A 19,921-nucleotide genomic window follows, 5' to 3' on the forward strand; every position below is an offset into this window, starting at 1 on the left:
TTCCTTCCATTATTCACTTTTGTCCAATCAATTCTTGGAGTACTATGTACCACTTCATGGGGTGGCAAGGATGACGTGATGAATGAAGCAGACATGACACTTCCCTTTTTACAGTATACAATCAACAGAGCAGAAACAAATGATACTATGGAGGAAATGGCATTTAACTACAAATGATATGTATCCCAAGAGACACTTGTGAGACAGAGGTAAAATTATGTGGCTGCCCAGAAAAGGGGTTTACTTTGCTCTTTTCTGGGTGGCTCTACTTCAGTCATGGAAGGTAGCCAGCGGACAGCCACCACCATTCCTAGCACCTGTAACCATCACCTGGAGGCATGCTGGCACCCACTTGGATGTTCCATTCAGTACAAAAGTTTGATAGCCTGGGGCTTAATCTTGGCTTCCATTTTAGTCTCTGCTTCCCAGGGCCATAACCTGTTCCTCAGACTTCTGATGGGACACCAGACATTCTAAGGACCGCTCGCTATCGTTTCTCTGGCCTGGTTGTGCTTTGTATCTGAAATTATTTCTAAGCCCTTTCATCCTAGTCCAATCCTCTTCTAGATTTGTCATTCATTTCTAGAACTTCAACTACTTTGGCATCTCCTTCATAGTTCCCTTTCTAGGTTTGCTTTCTTGGAAGATCATTCCCGTTAATCTTTTTTCCAACTGATAGCTCTGTCTGCAGTTTTCTTTCAACATACTGCTGACGAAATTTCAACTATAAGATTTTAACACCGACCCATTGCCCTCTGGAAAGTCGCCTAGTATAAAAAAATGTGGGTTTCTAAAATCTGGCTGCTCCTTACCCTTCCAGCCTCACATCTAGCCCCACACTCCTTTCTCTAGTCCCACACTATATTCTAAATGTAATGCAGTTCTGTGGCCAAACTATTATGCCCCTATATTTTTATTTTGCTCGTTTGCTTATAATACCTCCCTCAAAACCTATTTGCCTTAAGAATTCAGTGCTATTTGGCCTCCATTGTACTTGTCACTTGTGCTCACTGGCTTTTTAAATAAAAGAGCAACTCTGACTTGGAGAGAGAAGGTTCTGTGAATGGTATGAGCTGAAATCTGAAGCATGAATATGATCTTAACTCACTAAAGGAATGGAAAGAAAGCTGAGGAAATAACAAAGATGCTCAGCCCAAACTAAGAGGTGTAGGACAGTGATGGCAACTACTTCTGAATGATTAGGGAGTAAGAGAAATGAAATATAATAAGCTGAAGTCATAGACTTAATGATTTAGAATCCATTCATCCAGGCAACTGGAAATCAGTATTGAAGCCAGGAGGGGGAGAGACTAGAGCTCCACTTGAGTACATACTTTCTTGGTAAGATGGACCACAAAGAGAACAATATCAGCAGAACAAGCCAATTAAGTTCCTCTAGGATTTCAGACAAGAAACGGTATTCATCATAAGCTTTCACCTGGGCATCTGAAAGCATGTCATTAACAGAAGAGAGAATGAGAACACTGAGTTTTGAAGACAGCACATTTTTAGGCTATTGATATTTGGGTAGAAATGAGTTCCTGAATTTTTGGCTTCATTCTGTATCCATATCTACATACCTAAATGTCTAAAAAACATTCGACTTTGCTACATCTAGATATTGAAGATGGTTCATGTGACATTAGCCTATACTTACAGTGGGAGGTTCTCTCAAATGCTAGTTTTAAGGGGAGGTATCATTCTTGATTATAATATCAATTTTTTTTAACATACTGGGGATTAAACCCTGGGACTCACATGCTAGCCAAGCACTCTAATATCTCCAAACTTTATAATTTTACTTCCAGACAGGATCTTACTAAGTTGCTAAGCTGAACTCAAATATGCAATCCTCCTGTCTCCCAAATTAGTTGACTTCAGCCATGTGTCACCATCCCCAACCTTAATGTCACTTTATAGACCAAGAAATTGAGAACTGCTTAAAAAATGATAAAACTTGAATTGGAACCCTAGTCACTTATTAACGCAGGTCTTCTCCACTTGCCATAGTGGAAAACTTGCTTTTACTTGGTCTTATGGTTTGACGACTTCATGATGCTTTGCACGAATAATGATTACGGGTAGGTAACTGGTTGAATTTCAACTCATCAAAATAAAGAAATGCCACTTGGGTTGAAGTAGCATCTGAGTTGGCAATCGGGAGAGCCAAGTTACTGGGTGGTCATTGGAGTGGAGAAAATAACATTTCAGGTACTGAGAGATTGGTCTGACTTCATCCAGTAAACAGTGATGAGATGCCTCAAATGTTAGTAAAGGTATCCAACTGAAATCACTCTTTCCTTCCTTGAGCAAATCGGCAGAATAGGATCCACGTCCTTATCAAAGAACATAGAACCTTAAACAGAGTCCCACATGGTAGGTTCTACAAAATTTTTGCCAAGACTAAGTAAAACTTGGAATGACCTATAATTCACCATTACAGTTTGGGATGAGGTAACTCCTTTTGCAGTGTACAAGATGACATATGAGGAGCATATTCGTTTCTAAAACTTTTAATGCTTCCATTTGAATTTTAATAACCACTACTTAGGTCTGTAGAGGACACTACTTATGGATACTTAGATATTTCTATCATACCTTAGTATGAAAAAAACTTAGCAACTGGTACATTTCCTATTTATAAACAACTAGCTGTATTTTCCATTGTGCTATGACAGAAAGGAAACAACCAAATCAGCTTACCAAAAGCGATTGTTACCCACTAGGTTAGGCATATTTACATTGCCTGTTGAAGTTCTAAATTTGTACCTTTCTACTAATATAGCCAATAAGTCATGCTTCTTATCTCAAATCTTGTAAAACAGTGGATTCCAAAATATACAACTAAAGACTTAGAAATTTTGAGTTCTGTTTAATGTGGTTTTCATAACAGTTCTAAAAAATGCATGAATACACTACAGTAAAGGGAAATCAGTTGCAATAATTCACTGGCATAGGGAGAAAAGTCAAAACAGTCCACAGTTCTTAATCACTAAGTTATATCTTCAGCTTTAATAATTTGGTCAAATACTCATATGGATGAATAATGGCATTAGACTAAATAAAAAGGCTAGTCACTGCCTTATAATTTTGGGTACATTAAAGGATATCATTGTTAGATGGTAGTTACTTGTGCCTCTGTGATTAGGAAGATAATATTCTTCCTGGTTTCTGATACATAAGTAATTTAAAAAGAAAAAGCAAAACCCTGAATTTTGCAAGATAGTACTAGATTTTAAGCTGTTAAATACATACATCAGGTTGATACACTGTTAAGGGCGCTCTTTTTTGTAGCTGGTGGACACATCAAGAGGCTGTTTCTTTTAGTTAGGTACTCCATAGAATAGGTTTTCTAAAACTCAAGTGGAAATATACTCCCCTTAACATTTTCTAATCTAAAGACAACTCTTTATATTTTGTAACTATAGAGGTTTAAATAATGCTGATAAATATCTGCTTTGAGCAAATAGTTCTATGAACCAGTGTATGCATTTTTATATGATTTAACTTATTGACTCTGTAACAACTCTGTGGTGGGCACTACTATTATATAGTTTTACAGAACACTAACCTTCCTAAGGTCATAAAAGCAGAAAAGAACAGGGTCCAATTTGAACAGAGCAGCCTACCTTCAGAGCCCAGGTTTTTAAACAACCATGTTAAGTTGTAACTTAACCTGCAGGTTTCCTAACGGTCACCTCTCCACAGAGGTGAGGTGGCCTTCCACACAATTGGGGGCAGACTATTAGAATGATTTTCAAAGGATTGTCAGCTGTAACATGAATTACTCTGGTTTCTAAAATTAATGGTTTGCCTTCATATTTTTTTATTGGTTGTTCAAAACATTACAAAGTTAATGATGTCATCTTTCATACATTTGACTCAACTGGGTTATGAACTCCCAAATACAAATTGCACAATCACATCGGTTACACACTCACATTTTTACATAATGGCATATTAGTGACTGTTGTATTCTACCTTTCCTATCCCCTACTATCCCCCCTCCCTACCTCATCTGCTGTTGTTCAATTCTCTCCCTTGTTTTGGATCATATCACAAGCCAATAAACTTTGTCTATGGCTTGACAACTCATGAGACATGGGCCTGCTTTATCCATAAGAGATGATCTTAAATGCTACAAACATGTTCAGAGTGACAGTTTAATATTTCCAATCCGACTTCTTCATCGAAAACAGCAGTAACTCGCTCCAAACAAAATGTACTTTGAATAAAAAGCTATTCAAGTTAAAATACAAGTCATGAATTCACATACAACTGTTGCTCAATGGTAGAGCACCAGCCTAGAATTTGAGGCCTGAGTTTTATGCCCATACCACAAAACCAAAACACTTACCTAATGCTTAGTTCTGCCATTCTATAGAAGTTCCTGTAGACCTCTGAAGGAAGTTACTTGAAAATCTTTAAGTCATCCAATACTTTGTCAATGATTCTACGTATTACATTAGGCATGTTTAAGAAAAACGCCAAGATAATTATCTTTGTGAGGTTTCTGTTTCTAATGGATGGAATCATTTGCTCAAATTTTATGCTTGAATTGGGAGGTAACTCTCCATTTTAAATTGTAGAAATCTATGATCAGTAGACATAATACTTGGCTCTCATTACCTTCTATTTGTGTGTAAAACAAGTGTACTGTTGCTTTATTTAAAAAAAAGCAAAAATGAAGGGCCAAATATGCAAATGCCTTTAAAATGGCAACACAAACATTTTTTTTTAAAGAGAGGAGAGAGAGAGAATTTTTAATATTTATTTTTTAGTTCTTGGCGGACACAACTTCTTTGTTGGTATGTGGTGCTGAGGATCGAACCCAGGCCGCACGCTTGCCAGGCGAGCACGCTACCACTTGAGCCACATCCCCAGCCCGCAACACAAACATTTAAATGAGCAAAAGCATAAATCAAAAAAATGGATTTTCTGTACCATTCCTAAGGGATTACAAAGTCATAAGCCATATAGAAATTAATGAAGTAGATCAAAATTGTTAGTATTTTCTCTTAGTATTTTCAGAAAAAAAGCAAGTAGGTTGAAACCAGATATATTAAAGAATGTAACATTCATTGTTAGGGTGATAACCCAATTACAGATCAAGTTCGGTCACATACAGGTAATAACAATAGTGCTCTTTGTGCATTATAGCTTTAGGTCACTAACACAATTCTCAATAGAATAATAAAGCGTAGTGCTATTTGTACTGTTTCTTTTCCACCCCCATCTTAATCCCTCTGAGACCAATTATGTTATATCAGCCTCCCAGATATACCCAGTTTCCATCTACCCAAGGACCTATTTTAGTACCCCAAAGTGGGAGTAATACATTAAAGTACACTATATTTTGGAGCTTTAAATATGTTTATACAAAATGATGAAGTGGATGCACCTAGTACACCAAAGTATTGCTAGTGACTGACTTGCGGGCAGAAGGAAACAGTAATGTAGATATGAGGTACTGTAATGTCTATTTCACAACCAAAGATCGTTCTGTGCCTTTTAAAAACTTAAAGATACAGAAAGCTACATGGTCTATTAGGATCCCACAGGATATGTGAAATATAGGGCAGAGTTTCAGACTTGTCTTCAAGGAGCAAGTGTCTGGTATTACTTCAGAAGCATAGGTGAACAAGGGGTCTGCTTAAATGTTTTTGAAAATAAAAACAAAGCTTAAGGATCTTAGACTCACATGGCAACTTTAAGGTGGCCAATTGGTAATTACACCTAAGAATGTCAAACTTTACTAAAACTTACAGGTAGGAAAATGAGATGTTAAGTGTTTGACATTATCTCTACATTTTGAAGTACAATATTTTCACCACTTTTGCATTTGACTACAAGAACCACAGAAATGCTCAAATTGATAGACCTTCAAATACTAGTGCTCCATACTGTCCTTAAATACTCATAGAACTATATCTGAGAATTGTCAATGCCAATTTAAGTAGCATAGGTGGATTTCTAGCAACAACTCTAGGGCATTGATAAAGTTCTAATAAAATTTGAGTCTAGCAACTACGAAAGAAACTTAGATCGCTCAATTGAACGAAAGTTTTACAAACTTCAAGACGTGCAAAAATGATCTGACACTTTGATCTTGTTTTCTTTCTTATTTACATATAGCAGCTCTTTTGTGAGCCAAAACAAAGGTCATGTTTTTTGTTCACCAACTCAACTTTCTTAAATCTTCAATATATTCTGACTTTTAAAAATGAGGAATTATTGATGTAAACTAAATGCCAGTTATAATTTTTAATGCATTTAGTATTTTCCTTAATGAAGACTATTGGGGAAATGAAGTATATAAACTGAAGATAAACAGTAACATTTGCTTTGCACATTATGAATCAATACATCTGATATCTTGATGTATGTAGCAGATTTACATCTCTAATATGCAAAATTCCTACCTTCCACAATTCTTTCTTTCAATGTTATGAGGCCCGAAGAGTATTCTGGGTAAATACTTGACCATATTTCTACCTTCCCAGTGAGGGAGATTGCAGATAAATATGGTGAAAGGGTAATTCTCAGTAAAACAAATGCACAGCCCTAAGCACCTGAGTGCTTTCTCTCTTGTGTGCCTGTTGCAGGAGAAGGCAGGGAGGAGTCCCTAGAGTCTAGTTTGGGCTCTTAACATTGTCTGGGTCTTTACTTGCTCATATGTAAAATGGGAATAAGGACATTTAACAAAGGTTGTTAAACTTCTAAAATCATTATTCTTTTACACCGATTTTTAAAACACTAATTAAAGCCACAAAGACATATTCTCCAAGAACCTGTAAATATCTGATAGTTATGGCTAATTATTATTGAACCAAAGAAAAAAATACCCCGTCCTTGCATTAGGTTTTGAATACTCTGGAAAATCAAGACTTTTGTCTCAAACAACGAAAACGATGCTACAAATTATTACACAGTTGAGGGAACTCACTGTTGGGATGCACTGCTGAACTATTTCAGGAAAGAGAAAACCCAACTAAGAAAATGAAGCCACTTTGCTATAGCCCTTGTTTTTGTTTTCTAAATGATCTTTCAGGTTGTTTCAATCTACATATGAGAGTAGCATAAATTGACTTAATAAAATACTTTGTTTTGTAACTTTAAACCTCTAGCCCAGTCTTTGACTTTTCATTAAATATCTAAGGAATATGAAAACTGATCACTGAGCTAATGTGATTCCAAACTTCGTTTGGTTTCTTACAAACACTGTAAGACTTGCTAAACAAGCAAGATTTCAAAAACATAACTAGAAGATACTTAGAAAATTACTAAACATCAGCCACTGAAATTGGTTCAGATCAGAAAGCGCTGTTATAACATCGTACACTCCATTAAACAGGTTTAACTATCTTTCCAATGTTTTATAGGGATACGTTTCTTGTACAGTTCTTAAGTCTGCAATTTAATATTTTCTTGAACCAAGACCACCCTTATCCTCCTTTACCATTTCTGCCTCTTAAACTTTCACCTGCAATCCCGTCTTTTCAAACCTACAATGAAAAATCTAAAACCAACTACCAAGATGTAATTCTCTTCAGCCTTTAAGGTTTTGATGAGAATTTGAGTCTTAGATTCTTTGATACTAATGATGAGATTTTTAAGTTAACTCAGTATAGTAACTTCACTGAGTTACCAATGTAAACATTCACAATTCTTTTTAACATCTCATGAGATTTACCAAATACATAATTTTGATGAATACTCCAGTGTCTCCCAAAGAAATACTGAAGGAAAACAGGCTTATTACACAGATGTTGCTGCTTATGTACAAGAATGATAAAACCTTACAGGGAGTAATATCAAAGAAAACTATCAGATCTTCTGAGTAATTTTCTGCCTTACTAGATAATTCTTTGGAGTGGTTTCTCATTCGCTCATCATTGAGTAGGTAGGTCAAGGATTGTGTTTTTATTTCCTTCATGCATCCATCATGAGTAATCAAAACTTTTAAAATCATCAGGTCCTAGAGATACAGACAAGGAGAGTCATTGCTCCTAAGGAGCAAAAGATTGACAAGAAGCAACCACCATACATTGTGGGTGCCAAGGGGGAGGTTGAAAGAAAACAGGAAATGATGTCTAAGCCATGTCTCAAATAGAAAAAATTTACCTGGCAAAGATCAGGAACCTTTTCAGAAAGAGGAAATGCCATCTGTAAAAACATGAAAACTCATGGAGCTTCTAGCAGACCTTGCACTGGTAGTTAAAAAAGAGAGTGTCATCATTTAGTCTTGATGGCTAAGTCCCAGTCAGATGATCAGCCTATTGAATAATTCCTTACACTTGAAAATGTTTGCTTCCCTATACCACTAGCACATTTAAACTCAGACATCTAAGGGAAGGCATATGCTTTGAACCTAAGATTTTTGTTAACTATAGTAATTCCCCACAGATAGGAAATGTATATGGTGGCTTCCTTCTAACGTCATTCATGTGTAGCTGACTTATTTGAATCTAGAACCCTAATTTTGTGCATATAAATTCAAAAGGAAACATGTGATATACACACGTATTTTTTCAAAGCATGCTATTTAGTAGCACCTAGGTTTTATGATAAACATGAAAAATTTCATGCTTTTAAATGCAGTCATTCCATTTAGAAGTCGATGTAGAAATCCTGTGTTCCTTAAGATTCCTATCAATTGAGTGAAGACAGGTATAGCTGGCATTCTTCTGAAATGTTCCCTTTTAATGTTTTTTGGATAGGAGCCTTAAATTTGCAGTAATAAACAAATATGGTAAAATCTCAAACGCATATTTAGTTAATTTGCTTAACCAGTCTTACCATTTGTGCCACAAAATAGACAATGAATTGGCCTTTTACTTAAGAGTTCATTGTTTGAACACCTTTTACCAGTTCCTACATTTTGCTACACTAACAAAAGGTGAGTGGGAATTTTAAAACTTCTGAAGACCCTACTCTAGGAGGAAACATTTATCATTAAGGCAGCACCAAACCTGATAAGTTTTTTTTGTTGCTATGCTGAAATTCTGCATAATTATTTAACAGAGTTCCTACTTAAGGAGAGAAAATATTAGCACATCTGCATTTCAAAGCTCTTGTTTGGAGAACTCTCCTACATAACTGATCAGATTAAACTAACATTGTTAAATATAGTCTGCATTTTTTTTTTTAAGAAAGAATTATCTTCTATGTTTACCTAGATGATATCGCCTTCTACTTCATCAGGGCATGACAACAGACTTAATACGAGGAATTCCAGTCTTTCTTGGAAAGTACACCACATGTTTTGCTTTATAGTTCTTTTCGAAAACTGGTAACTATATAGAGTGAAGTAAAAAGTGGAATCTATTTTCTTTTCCCAACTCTAAGACCTTCTATCTGGGCCAGACTTTGATATTTGCCCCTTGGCTGAGAATCCGCATATCCAACTTCACACTTAGCTGCAGTGAAGTAGCCCTGCAGGCAGGCCGACTTCAACGAACCACTAGTGGTATCATCATTAAAATCCTGCTGAAGGTCACCATGGTAACCGCCTGCTGAGGCTTCACTGCTGCACTCGGCATCTCCTAATCAGCTACCATGTGAAATGCAAATTCAGACAGTCTGAAAATTAGTCAAGAAGAATAGGGGATGAGGATGCAGATATGTGAAATATTCATGTGCTTCATGGAAAAAAGAAGACAGCATGAATGACACAACAAAGAAAGGCCCCTGACATTCTTGCTATCATTTTGCATTATTGTTCACACCCTACTGTATTTCTAGGCCTATGGTTCTGAAGTTGGTTTTGTGAAATGCCATATTTATATTCTAGACCCAAAATAGTAATTAAAAATGGCTAACATAAGAGCATTCACATCAAATAAAGGTAATATTTCTACATTATCCAGAGTTTAGTCTAATTACCTGAATACCAATGCCATAAAGCAAAAAACTAGGCATCACCGATTATCAGAGTCAAAATTATTAGAAAATGTACTTACTACATTCATGGAACCCAAAAGCTTTACATATGGTAAAAAAAAACTCTTCAGAGATTTTTTTATTCGAGTTACATGGACTCAATGCTAAGATGGAATGCTGTTCGTTTCACAATAGAAAGACTGACACAATTACCTATTAAGTGAACATTATAATTGTTTCATATTTTTTCTTTTACTCCTTTCCATTTTCCTGGGGCAGAAAAATCTGTTGCTCCTGAGGTGAGATGTCCTAACACAAGACACTGCTTTCTCGGGGTAAGTCCCCAATGAACAGTCCAAAAAGCCCCTGTGAACAAGCCTTAGTTGACGTGACATGCCTGTTCTGCATGCTTCCTGCTTAAATACTAGTACAATCACAATGTTAAGCTAAAATGGAATACACGTTTTGTATAAAAACTGGAGGTTGGATAGAGCCAACACATTTCATTTTAGTGGGTTACCACCACAAGCAAGGTAAAAGCTTCAATCCTACCCAAAATATTAACATGTCTACTGCACTAACCTCAAAACACCTCCCCAAAGGAATTGGACTATAGCAGTGAGGTAGTGACAGGACAGGTACTGTCAAAGGAGGGGGGAGATAAAGCTTAAAGAACAAGGTTCTGAAACATACAGCAAAGATGTGTAATTCAGTTTTGGGAAAATGTGGCTATGAGGGAAGGTTTTAATTAGGAGTTAGCCTATTAGGACGGGCCACCAGACGTGTCAATTACTAAATGTGGGTCTGAGCATTAATTCTGCCCTTCTGTGTGTTCAGTCCACTGTGAAGCCAGCTACTATTATCACACCTAGGAAGTGGCCAATTTTACGCCACATGCTGTGTTGTTACACACCCCATTATGAATTGCAGCGTCAACTCTTTAAACAAGTCTCCAAGACAAGGGGCAGAAAGAAAAGTGCCATTTCTGCCACCTATACTACTCGTTTTTATTTTGTAGTCAAATTCCTAATAAAATCCAAACATTAGCAAAATGATCATGACACACACACAACTGGAAATAACTTACTTCCTCTGAATAGTGATCTGAAGGAAGAGGTGGGTAGTCGCACTGTTCTATCTTCTTACACAGTGAGTACAGATTCATTTTGTCACCATAGAAAGGACTCTGTAGGGCAGCCATCTGTAAAATGCTCACAGTGAAACTGATATAGTTACACAGCAACTCACAAGGTGATTGTTACACTGGGTGGGGGCGGGGCGGGTGGTGTCGAAAATACAACAATTTTAAACATCCCTTTCAGAGAATTAACTGTTAGACAAAAATACCAAAAAAGTTTAAGATTTCTATGTACATAAAATATAACAATATTAAGGAACAGAACATAACTATACATAGTATACTAACTAGTTGTTTCAATGGTACTACATCATAGCAAAACTGAGCATCATATACTATAACTTGCAATGATCAAAGTACAACAAACATGAAACTGAACTTAAAACTGAATATAACTTATCAATGGTCAAGGATGAGGATGCAAAGCATTTTATGTGGCTTGCTTTGAGGAAAAAGTCTTAATTAAAATACAACTAATCCCCAAATAGTTGACAATGAATTGGAACTCAATGTCTGAAAACCTACAAGTCACAGGTGCATTTTCAGGCATCCAAATGAGATTTTTATGCAGAAAACCACGACTCAGAAGATGAGCAACTTTAAAGAAGACATTATTGAATTTGAATTTAAAGACAGGGTTGTAACTTGACATTTAAAGTGCAAGCCAGTACTATGGTAAGCAGGGTTACAAACTAAAAATTCAATTTAAAATGTTCGCATCCTGTTGAAAACCTTCTAAATCTTTGAACCGCAGCAGCAAGAATACAACACGGAGTGCCAGGCTGCCCCAAAGTCAGTCACCCTTTTCTACATGTGCTAATAAGTTTGATTTTGGAAGGACAATGTGTACATTCCCCAGACAGGCAGAGTGTGTGTGAAACACGCTGGTCCATGCTGTGCTACTCAGTGAGCGTCAGTGGGGACAGGACAAGCTGAAAATGGCTCTCATCTGTCTTCTGTGCTCCAGACAGGGCTTTAACTCCTTCAGAACCTCAGCCAGGAGGGGACAGGTCTGGAAATCGGGCCTGGAGAGCAGCTCGACACAATTTTTACCTCACCTACATTTTACTCACACCTACCCAGAACAACCTTGGGAGGAGTTGTTCCACATGAGAAAAAGTAAAAGACATTTTGAATGCTCCTAAACATTCTACCGGAGAGGAAATTTTTAAAGGAGGAACCACAATAAATCATAGGGTTAAGATGCAAGGACACATGATCAAATAGAACATTAAAAACACTACTTTAAAAGTAACTATAGAAACTATAGTCTCCACGTTTGTAAGACCTTAAGTAAACGTACACATATTCATTATCATATGCTAGTTCATTAGAGTACTTTTGTCTCAATACTGCAGTGTTAAAAAAAATAATCTGAATGTCCCCTAAGGAGTTAAACAGGAATAGTATATTTTCATGCATCTCCTGCTTTGACAGATGAAAAATGTCAACTGTCCTGTTTTTATTTTCAAGCTTTTGCACTATTCATCTGGTTCATTAGTGCATCTCGATGCTGCCCCTGACAGCTGCTCGCCCTCTCCTCCCAGCAGCTGAATTTTTCAGGCTAATTTGATCCTCCACACTGAGACGATCGCTAGAATGATTGACTTGCTCCCTGACCTCCAGGGTCTGACTTTCCTGATTAGTATTCTGGGGGTGTCGGAGGGACGAAAGCCCACTGTCTGTCTTCGGGGCTGGTGGCAGCTCTCTTTTTTTTTGAACTGTAAGCCACCAACCTACAACCCTGTAAGGATGCAATTGCTGCGCTGAACAATAAAGGAAATGTGTAAAACCTACTTTTCCATGTAAAGGTCCGTGTAGCAAAAGCACAGCATCTTGATTTTAATTAGTAAAGTCTACTTTGTTGCATATCAATTAAAACTCTACTGCTAGTGTTTTTTTAAGGTTTGAGGAACATTTGAAAGTATAATTTTTTGAGTTTAAAATACATTTTCAAAAAAGCCTTCCTACTTTACTATCGTTAATAGTAATTTCTTAGTACGAAACAATATGTATGAGAAATGTGATGGCCAAGTTTTTAAAACTAAAATGCTGACATTTCTATTTCATTCAAATGTAACTGAAGGGTAATAAAACAAATCTTTTACAAAATTCAAGTTCTTGTGTAGGAATCAAGATGGAAATTAATGTTATTTAGCATAAGTAACTAGAAATAATCCACAACACATAACTCATGAGTTATGAGTGTCCACAGAAATAAATTTTTATTTTGATCACTTTCAGCAGACAAAAATGGGACACTGTCTTTCAAAGGCACATTTAGAATGTGAAAAATTATTTACATTTTGACATGATTTTGCCAGCCCTAAAAAGCATTATGTAGACTTTCCCCTAAAAGTACATTATCTCTACTGAAATTTTCCATTGCTCCATTTAATCTCATTATTAAAACATAATTTGCCTTTTACTTGTAGAGATTTAAAGGGAAAATGTTGCTTTCATAATCTTAGACTGACCTGAAGGACTGTAAGATAATTTGTTTCAAACATACTATAATGTAACTAATATTGTCAAGCCATCTCAACATTGTACCATATTTAGAAAATAACATGAACAGAAATCCCTTAACTTCACGTGCATACATGGAATAATTTGATTAAATTTATAACGTTTCATAAAAATTGAGTTCAAGATCATTTCATAATTCTTATGCAATCATTAGTCACTTCACTAATAAAAACAATTTCAGGTTCCTGAAGAAAACTGGAATCGGCCAAATAATAAAGCAGAACATTTTTTAAAACACATCCTGATGTTCTACTTCCAGTGATGGCACAATTAAAATAGATACCACCTCCTTCATTTAAATTGGGACAAGAGGTACAAAACAGTAGGAAATACGTTGGTTTTTAATCCATCCACTCTAGTTAACCTTATTGAGATATGAAAATGAGACTATTCACTTCAGTTAAACCAACTTTGATTCAATCTATTCTTGCCATTCAATTAAGATTATAGAAGTCACTAGCTCGAGAAACCCTTTGACATGGTCTGTAACAAGAGTATAAAATATTCTAGCAACATGATTTCTTCTATGAATCCATATTGAACTGCAATATTTCTAGAGGACTGACCAACAATATTCTATCTTCCTTTGTTAAGTACGAGAGAATTTCCTGAGCTTTTCTAACACAAACTGTTACTCATGGAAATGAACTGTTATCCTTAAAGTTGAATTATTCTGATGTAAATGTGAAACAATACTAATAAGGATGTTTACATTTGTATTTTAAATCCATTTTAATATACCTCTCCTAGACTATACTACCCAACTCTTTTTCATAGGTGCTCAAATACATATTTTTACATTTTCATTAAGAGTATGATTTAAAAACAGGAAGCAATGACTGTCATTCTGTATAAAACCAGCGATTAACACAATAAATTCTTCATGACTTAAAAGCTAATTCTTAAACATCCAGGAAAAAAAATTGTAAATAAGGGAAATAAATTCCATATATTGATGCATTTTTACTTTATCAACATGACTTACCTCATATAGTAGACAGCCAAGAGACCAGATGTCAGATTTGAAGTTGTATCCATTTTCATGTATTCTCTCAGGAGACATGTAATAAGGTGTGCCCACTAAAAAACAAGCCAAATAAAACAAGGAATATAAATGAAGGTACAGCTGTGGTAAGAAATGACAAATTTTAGATTAAAATGTAACCCAAAAATTCATTAGGATCAAATTTTTTTTTCAGAAAATAAAACTTTAATGTCCTGTTTAATGTGAGTTGAGGAAATCTTTTCACATGGAGTTTTTTTTTTTTTTAAATGGAACTGCATCTCCCAAACAATTATTTTAAACTAAATAACATTATATGACAACTTCAAATATATAAATCATACTTGTAGAGAAGCATTCCTCAGAACACAGTTCTGTAATGTAACAAATGTTCTATTAACACTTGACGCCTTCATTACTCCACCTTTAAAAATATAGGTGACTTCTGCACATCAAAGGGCCATATAACACGTGAAAGGGCACTGTCATCTCTAATAGTGTTTGCATTCCTGCTACTAAGGAGAGCTTTTAAGAGATGGGACATTCTAGACTGCTTTCGTTCATTTAAAAGTGTTAATTTGTTTTATATAGCTATTGTGGAAAATGCCATAGTTTAAAAAAAAAAAAACTTAAAAGTGACTTTTAGTGAATCTCTTTAAATTTAGAGGGCTATTTGACCATCCATCATTAGCCTAAGGCTCAACAGGGGTTTCCTAATCAGGCAACAGAATCACACTAATTACAAAACTATGATCCTCAAGGTGGAAGTCAGTTTTGTGAAAGAATGAAGTTAAACCTAATGGTCGTGTGTATGCTACACTGTGCTTAAAGTGAAAACATGAACCACTATCCACGGAATTCTACTTGTAACAAAATCCTATTTTACTAATAAAGGGCAGCCCTACTCGGGATAGATGAAAAGAAAGCTTGATAAAAGTAAAGACATGACAAAATGCAAACATGATACTAATCAGACTGGAAATTTGAATAAATAATTTTATTGTAATATTTTTCTTGAAGACTACTCCATTTGCCAGTTTCGGTAGTATCAGGAAAACAAAACTTTTGAGAGCTAGGTGACAGTGGTGTTGTGTAAAAGAAACACAAGCAATCTAGCTTTGGGAGTCCTCACCACTTTCACCTGTAGTTTGCATAAACAACAGCAATTACTGGAAATATTTACATACTCTATGCATTTAAGGAAGGATGGTAGGTACAGCTGGAATAATAAATGGGCTCTGCACAGGCTCTTGGTTTCAGGACATAAAGCAAGTGACTGGCAGTGAGGAATGTGCAGAGAGGCTTCACAGAATCCACAGGGGGCAGCTGAAAACACTGAGGCTTGAAGGTTCAGAGTTTACCAAAAGCAAAGGTAATTTTAACCAGTAGCTCTGGGAAACCTGCTGATACATTAGGGGTTTGATATGAGTGTGAAAGATTGATGATAGGGAAAAAGACCAACAAATGCTAGCATTTTACAGAGATTAGCCCCAGCACAACACCTTAACTGCAACACAAACAGAACTCCAATGACGACCCACAAGTGAAGGGAGCAGAGAAAATGAATTAGGAATGCCACTGAATGAAACTTAAATGTAGAAAATTCTGACATACAAAGAAGCCTTTCTTAGTGAGCTGCTGGAGGTCATTATAAAGTTACATACTCAGCACTGCTATTTTTAAGCTTAGACAAGATTTTTTTTCATAACATTTTACACTGTATATATAATTTATTTTAATGTTATACGTTCTGAAAATAAAAATGTAAAGCTAAATAGTCTACTCACCTCCTTGTTCGACAAGTTTCCAAAAGAGTCACTGTAATAAGATGAGTTCATTTATGTTCTATGCTAGTAATGGGGCAAATTCATAATTAACTGAACACAGGCCTAAACGGAAGGTTCTACTGTCTGCCCATGGCATGCTCCCTAATATGCCCCCCTGCTCAGTATCTCTCAGCAGATGAGCCCGGCCCAGAGCTAAGAGGTTCAGCCTCATCATGCTGCAGCCTGATTCGTCCTTACCCTTTGGCTCTAGTGAAGAGGCCTAAAAGTTTAGGGGCTCAGGAAAATCTGTAGGTTTAAATACAAAGATACGGTTTCAGCATTCCAAACTTAATGGAGATATGATTATTTCCTAAAACCCCGTATTTAAACTGACAGCTGTGTCTGATTACTGTTATACAAGAATTGTGCAGTGATACGATTAGACATTAAAACAATCATGCAAATTATATGTAGTGAGGAGCATGAAGGCTGCAGGATACATAATTCCACTTCCAAGATTTTATGGTTGTGGGTAAAGTGAGAATACATTTTGCCATAACAGGTACTTATGCTATTTATCCTCCTGACATGAATAGGAAAGGCTTGACATGAGAAAATTGCTGACTTTTACAAATCTATATTAATATACTACAACAATCATTCAGATGTACAAAACATTCTCATTACACTAATGGACTTATTCTAATTAAAGAAATATTCAAATTCTGAATAAAATGGAGAGCAGTTTCCAGAAGTTCTACAATAGTCTGATCTTCAATGACAGCAACATAACATTCCTTTCATCAGAACAGGTTGCATATGGAATTTTTTTCAAGAATTAAGCTAAAAATTTAACACTAACCTCTGTAAAGTCTTGAATGAGAAAAAAATAGAATTGAAGAATTTCTTTGGCCCATTTTCTGTCATCTTCCCATTTAAAAAAACAACGGTCAGGAAAACTTGTTAACACATTACTTTGCCACTAGCCAAATGAACGTTTTTTACTTTCCTCTTCTGTAAGATGAAATGATCCGAGATCTTTTTTTTTCTCTAGAATTCTACAGACCTAAAGGTTTGTGTCCTTTAAACACACTTTGGAGTGTTTTAAACTAGACAAAATCCCATCAAAAAAGTGGAAAAAAATGCTCCTTTTAGATCATGAAAGTGTTTTAAGCCAGGCACTAGAAACAAGCAAAACTGATCTAGAAATGATTTCTTACTCTTAAAATTAGAGTACACTGAAGGAAAAAGCTGCAAACATTCTGGGGAAAATTAAAAGGAGATGAACTACCTTATACCTCACTGAAGTTGACTGCAACACACAACTTCAGAGAATGGGAATTTTCATTTTCTTTCCCCTTCATTCTTATGAGTTAGCCCAGAGATGACATGGGCACATTGAATGGAGAGAGACCAAATTTATTTAATTGAAAGGATTATTACTTGAAGTCAGTATGGAGTGGTTGAGTGGTAGATTTTTTTCTACAAAAGATTTAAAAATAAATGTTATATTTTAAGCATAATTGATGAGAACCTTAGTTATGATGAGAGAAATCTCATCACATTTGGTTACTGTTCCAGGCACTGAACTAATACATTACATGCATGATCTTGGTGAAATTTAACAAATGTTTACCGGGCCATACTGCATGGCATGTACTGTTCTAGGTGCTTAAGGGAGAGAAGTGAACGAGACACAGCCTTCATCTCCAGGGGGCTACAGTTTAGCAAACGGACTATCATCTTGTTTTAGAAAGGGAGGTCAAGCAAGGTGCTAAAGATGACAAAAATGGTAATGTGTGGACCTGGAATTCATACCCAGGTAGTTCTCTATTTAAGCTGACAGTTACATCATTAAACCCAACCACTCTGAAATCACTAGAAAAGCATTTTTTCAAATTTAGACAGCTTTTTTGGCTGCTTAAATGAGGAGATGGATATAAAGGTGTAAGTGCAATGGACTACCTGTGAAAATGAACTCTCGAGTTACTCATACTGTCTTAAAATGGCTTGAGGGGTAAAACGTGCACAGATTAAAATTGGATAAGAGCTTCTTCCCAGAGTAATTAAAGAACTGAAAAACAAATCGGTGAAAGCAACCTTTGGTACTAACTGCACATATGTTGCTTTGATGGCTCCATGCCACTGTGGACAACAAAGGGGCATAAGCCAAAGATAGACCCATAGGGAGGTGCTAGGGAAAGGTGTGGGGAAAAAGAATGTGACCACAGGTGGCACCTGGCACCAAAAATGAAACGGTCTTAATGCCCGTTTCCAAAACACTAATTTTCCAAGTTGAAATCAGAGGATATATCACACTTGAAAATAGTGTGGGAAACATGAAATATACACTCAAGAGACTCCAGTGTGAAAATTTCTGGGATCTAGCTTCAAGGATGGCCACGCATTTACTATGCTGGCAAGATCGAGAAATCGGAACCACTTATCTCAGTGTGAGGAGCAAAGAGGAGCTCGAGCAATTCTTTGACAAAAGTAACACCAAGAACAACGTGATTTCCCCTCAAGCGGTTTCAAATATTTGTTCAGCACAAGGATCAATATCAGAACATTTTAATTAAGATCTCCATTTTGGAGATATACTACAAAGTTCTCACGTGAAACAAAAACTCCATCTTTCCTCTTCTGGGGGACATTTAGAAAGCAAAAATGCTGCAGCAAAACATTATCAGCCTCTTCCACTATAGCAAGTAGACAGGAAAACACTTCAATTGTGTATTAATAAGTAAAATTTTGGTGCAAATAGGTATTCTTAAATAGTAGATAATACACTCCAAAATTACCTACAATTGGATTAGTTACTAGATTTCTGCAACAGATTAATTTTCCTTACTAAAACTATTTTTTCTCCCCTCCTAAATTCCACTGAGAGCATGATCATTGCTTAAACTTCAGCAAATTTTTAAAACACCTCTTCAAAAAATAACATTTCAAGGATATAAACTTTCATTAAAAGCTGACTTTTAAACGATTTCACGTAAGCAGACTTTAGGACACAAATGACTTCCAAGATGTGGAGCGCATTACAATAGAATGATGGGCAGAAATCTGATTAGGATTTTTGGTCCTAGGTTTTATATCTGTTTATGGTACAAGGCAAAAGGGACTTTGCACAGTAACCTTATGAACCTTAAAACAGTTTCTCCCAGATGACTGGTCAGATAACCACAGAATGGTCAGGACAGATTTGACATGTCAAGAGGGACTTGACTTGCCAGCTTTGAAAATGGGGGTAGAAGAGTCTAGAACCAGGAATGAGGGCAGCCTCTAGAAGCTGGGACCTCAGCAGACAGTAAGGAAACAGGGCATCTCAACACTGAAGAACTGAACTCTGCCAGCATCCTGAACAGACAGGAGTCTATAGCTATCTTAAGTTGAGCTCAGTGAGTGCCATGCTGGACTTCTAACTTGCTAGATCTGCTAAGTTATTAGGGTGACAATGAATACTAATGTGTTTATGATGCATGCTTTGTGAGAATGGGACATTCAATTCATGTACTGATATACTCCAAGAACCATACTTGGTACTGAGAGGGTAAGACAAAGTTACATGGTTCACAAAATGTTGGACCTTCAAGATCTCCC

The 19,921-nt window shown here is 36.2% G+C and overlaps 1 protein-coding gene across 1 annotated transcript in view; it reads right to left on the reverse strand.

Moving 5' to 3' along the window:
- Nucleotides 1-19,921, reverse strand: part of Nek7 (NIMA related kinase 7) — a 128,390-nt gene that overhangs the window by 4,083 nt on the left and 104,386 nt on the right. The window contains exons 8-9 of the mRNA XM_026401487.2: nucleotides 14,535-14,629; nucleotides 10,970-11,083 (exon numbers count right to left, since the gene is read on the reverse strand). Coding sequence (XP_026257272.1) covers nucleotides 10,970-11,083; nucleotides 14,535-14,629 — 209 coding nt within the window. The remainder of the gene's footprint in view (nucleotides 1-10,969; nucleotides 11,084-14,534; nucleotides 14,630-19,921) is intronic.

Source organism: Urocitellus parryii, chromosome 9 (assembly GCF_045843805.1).
Source record: "Urocitellus parryii isolate mUroPar1 chromosome 9, mUroPar1.hap1, whole genome shotgun sequence".
Classification (NCBI taxonomy): Eukaryota; Metazoa; Chordata; class Mammalia; order Rodentia; family Sciuridae; genus Urocitellus; species Urocitellus parryii.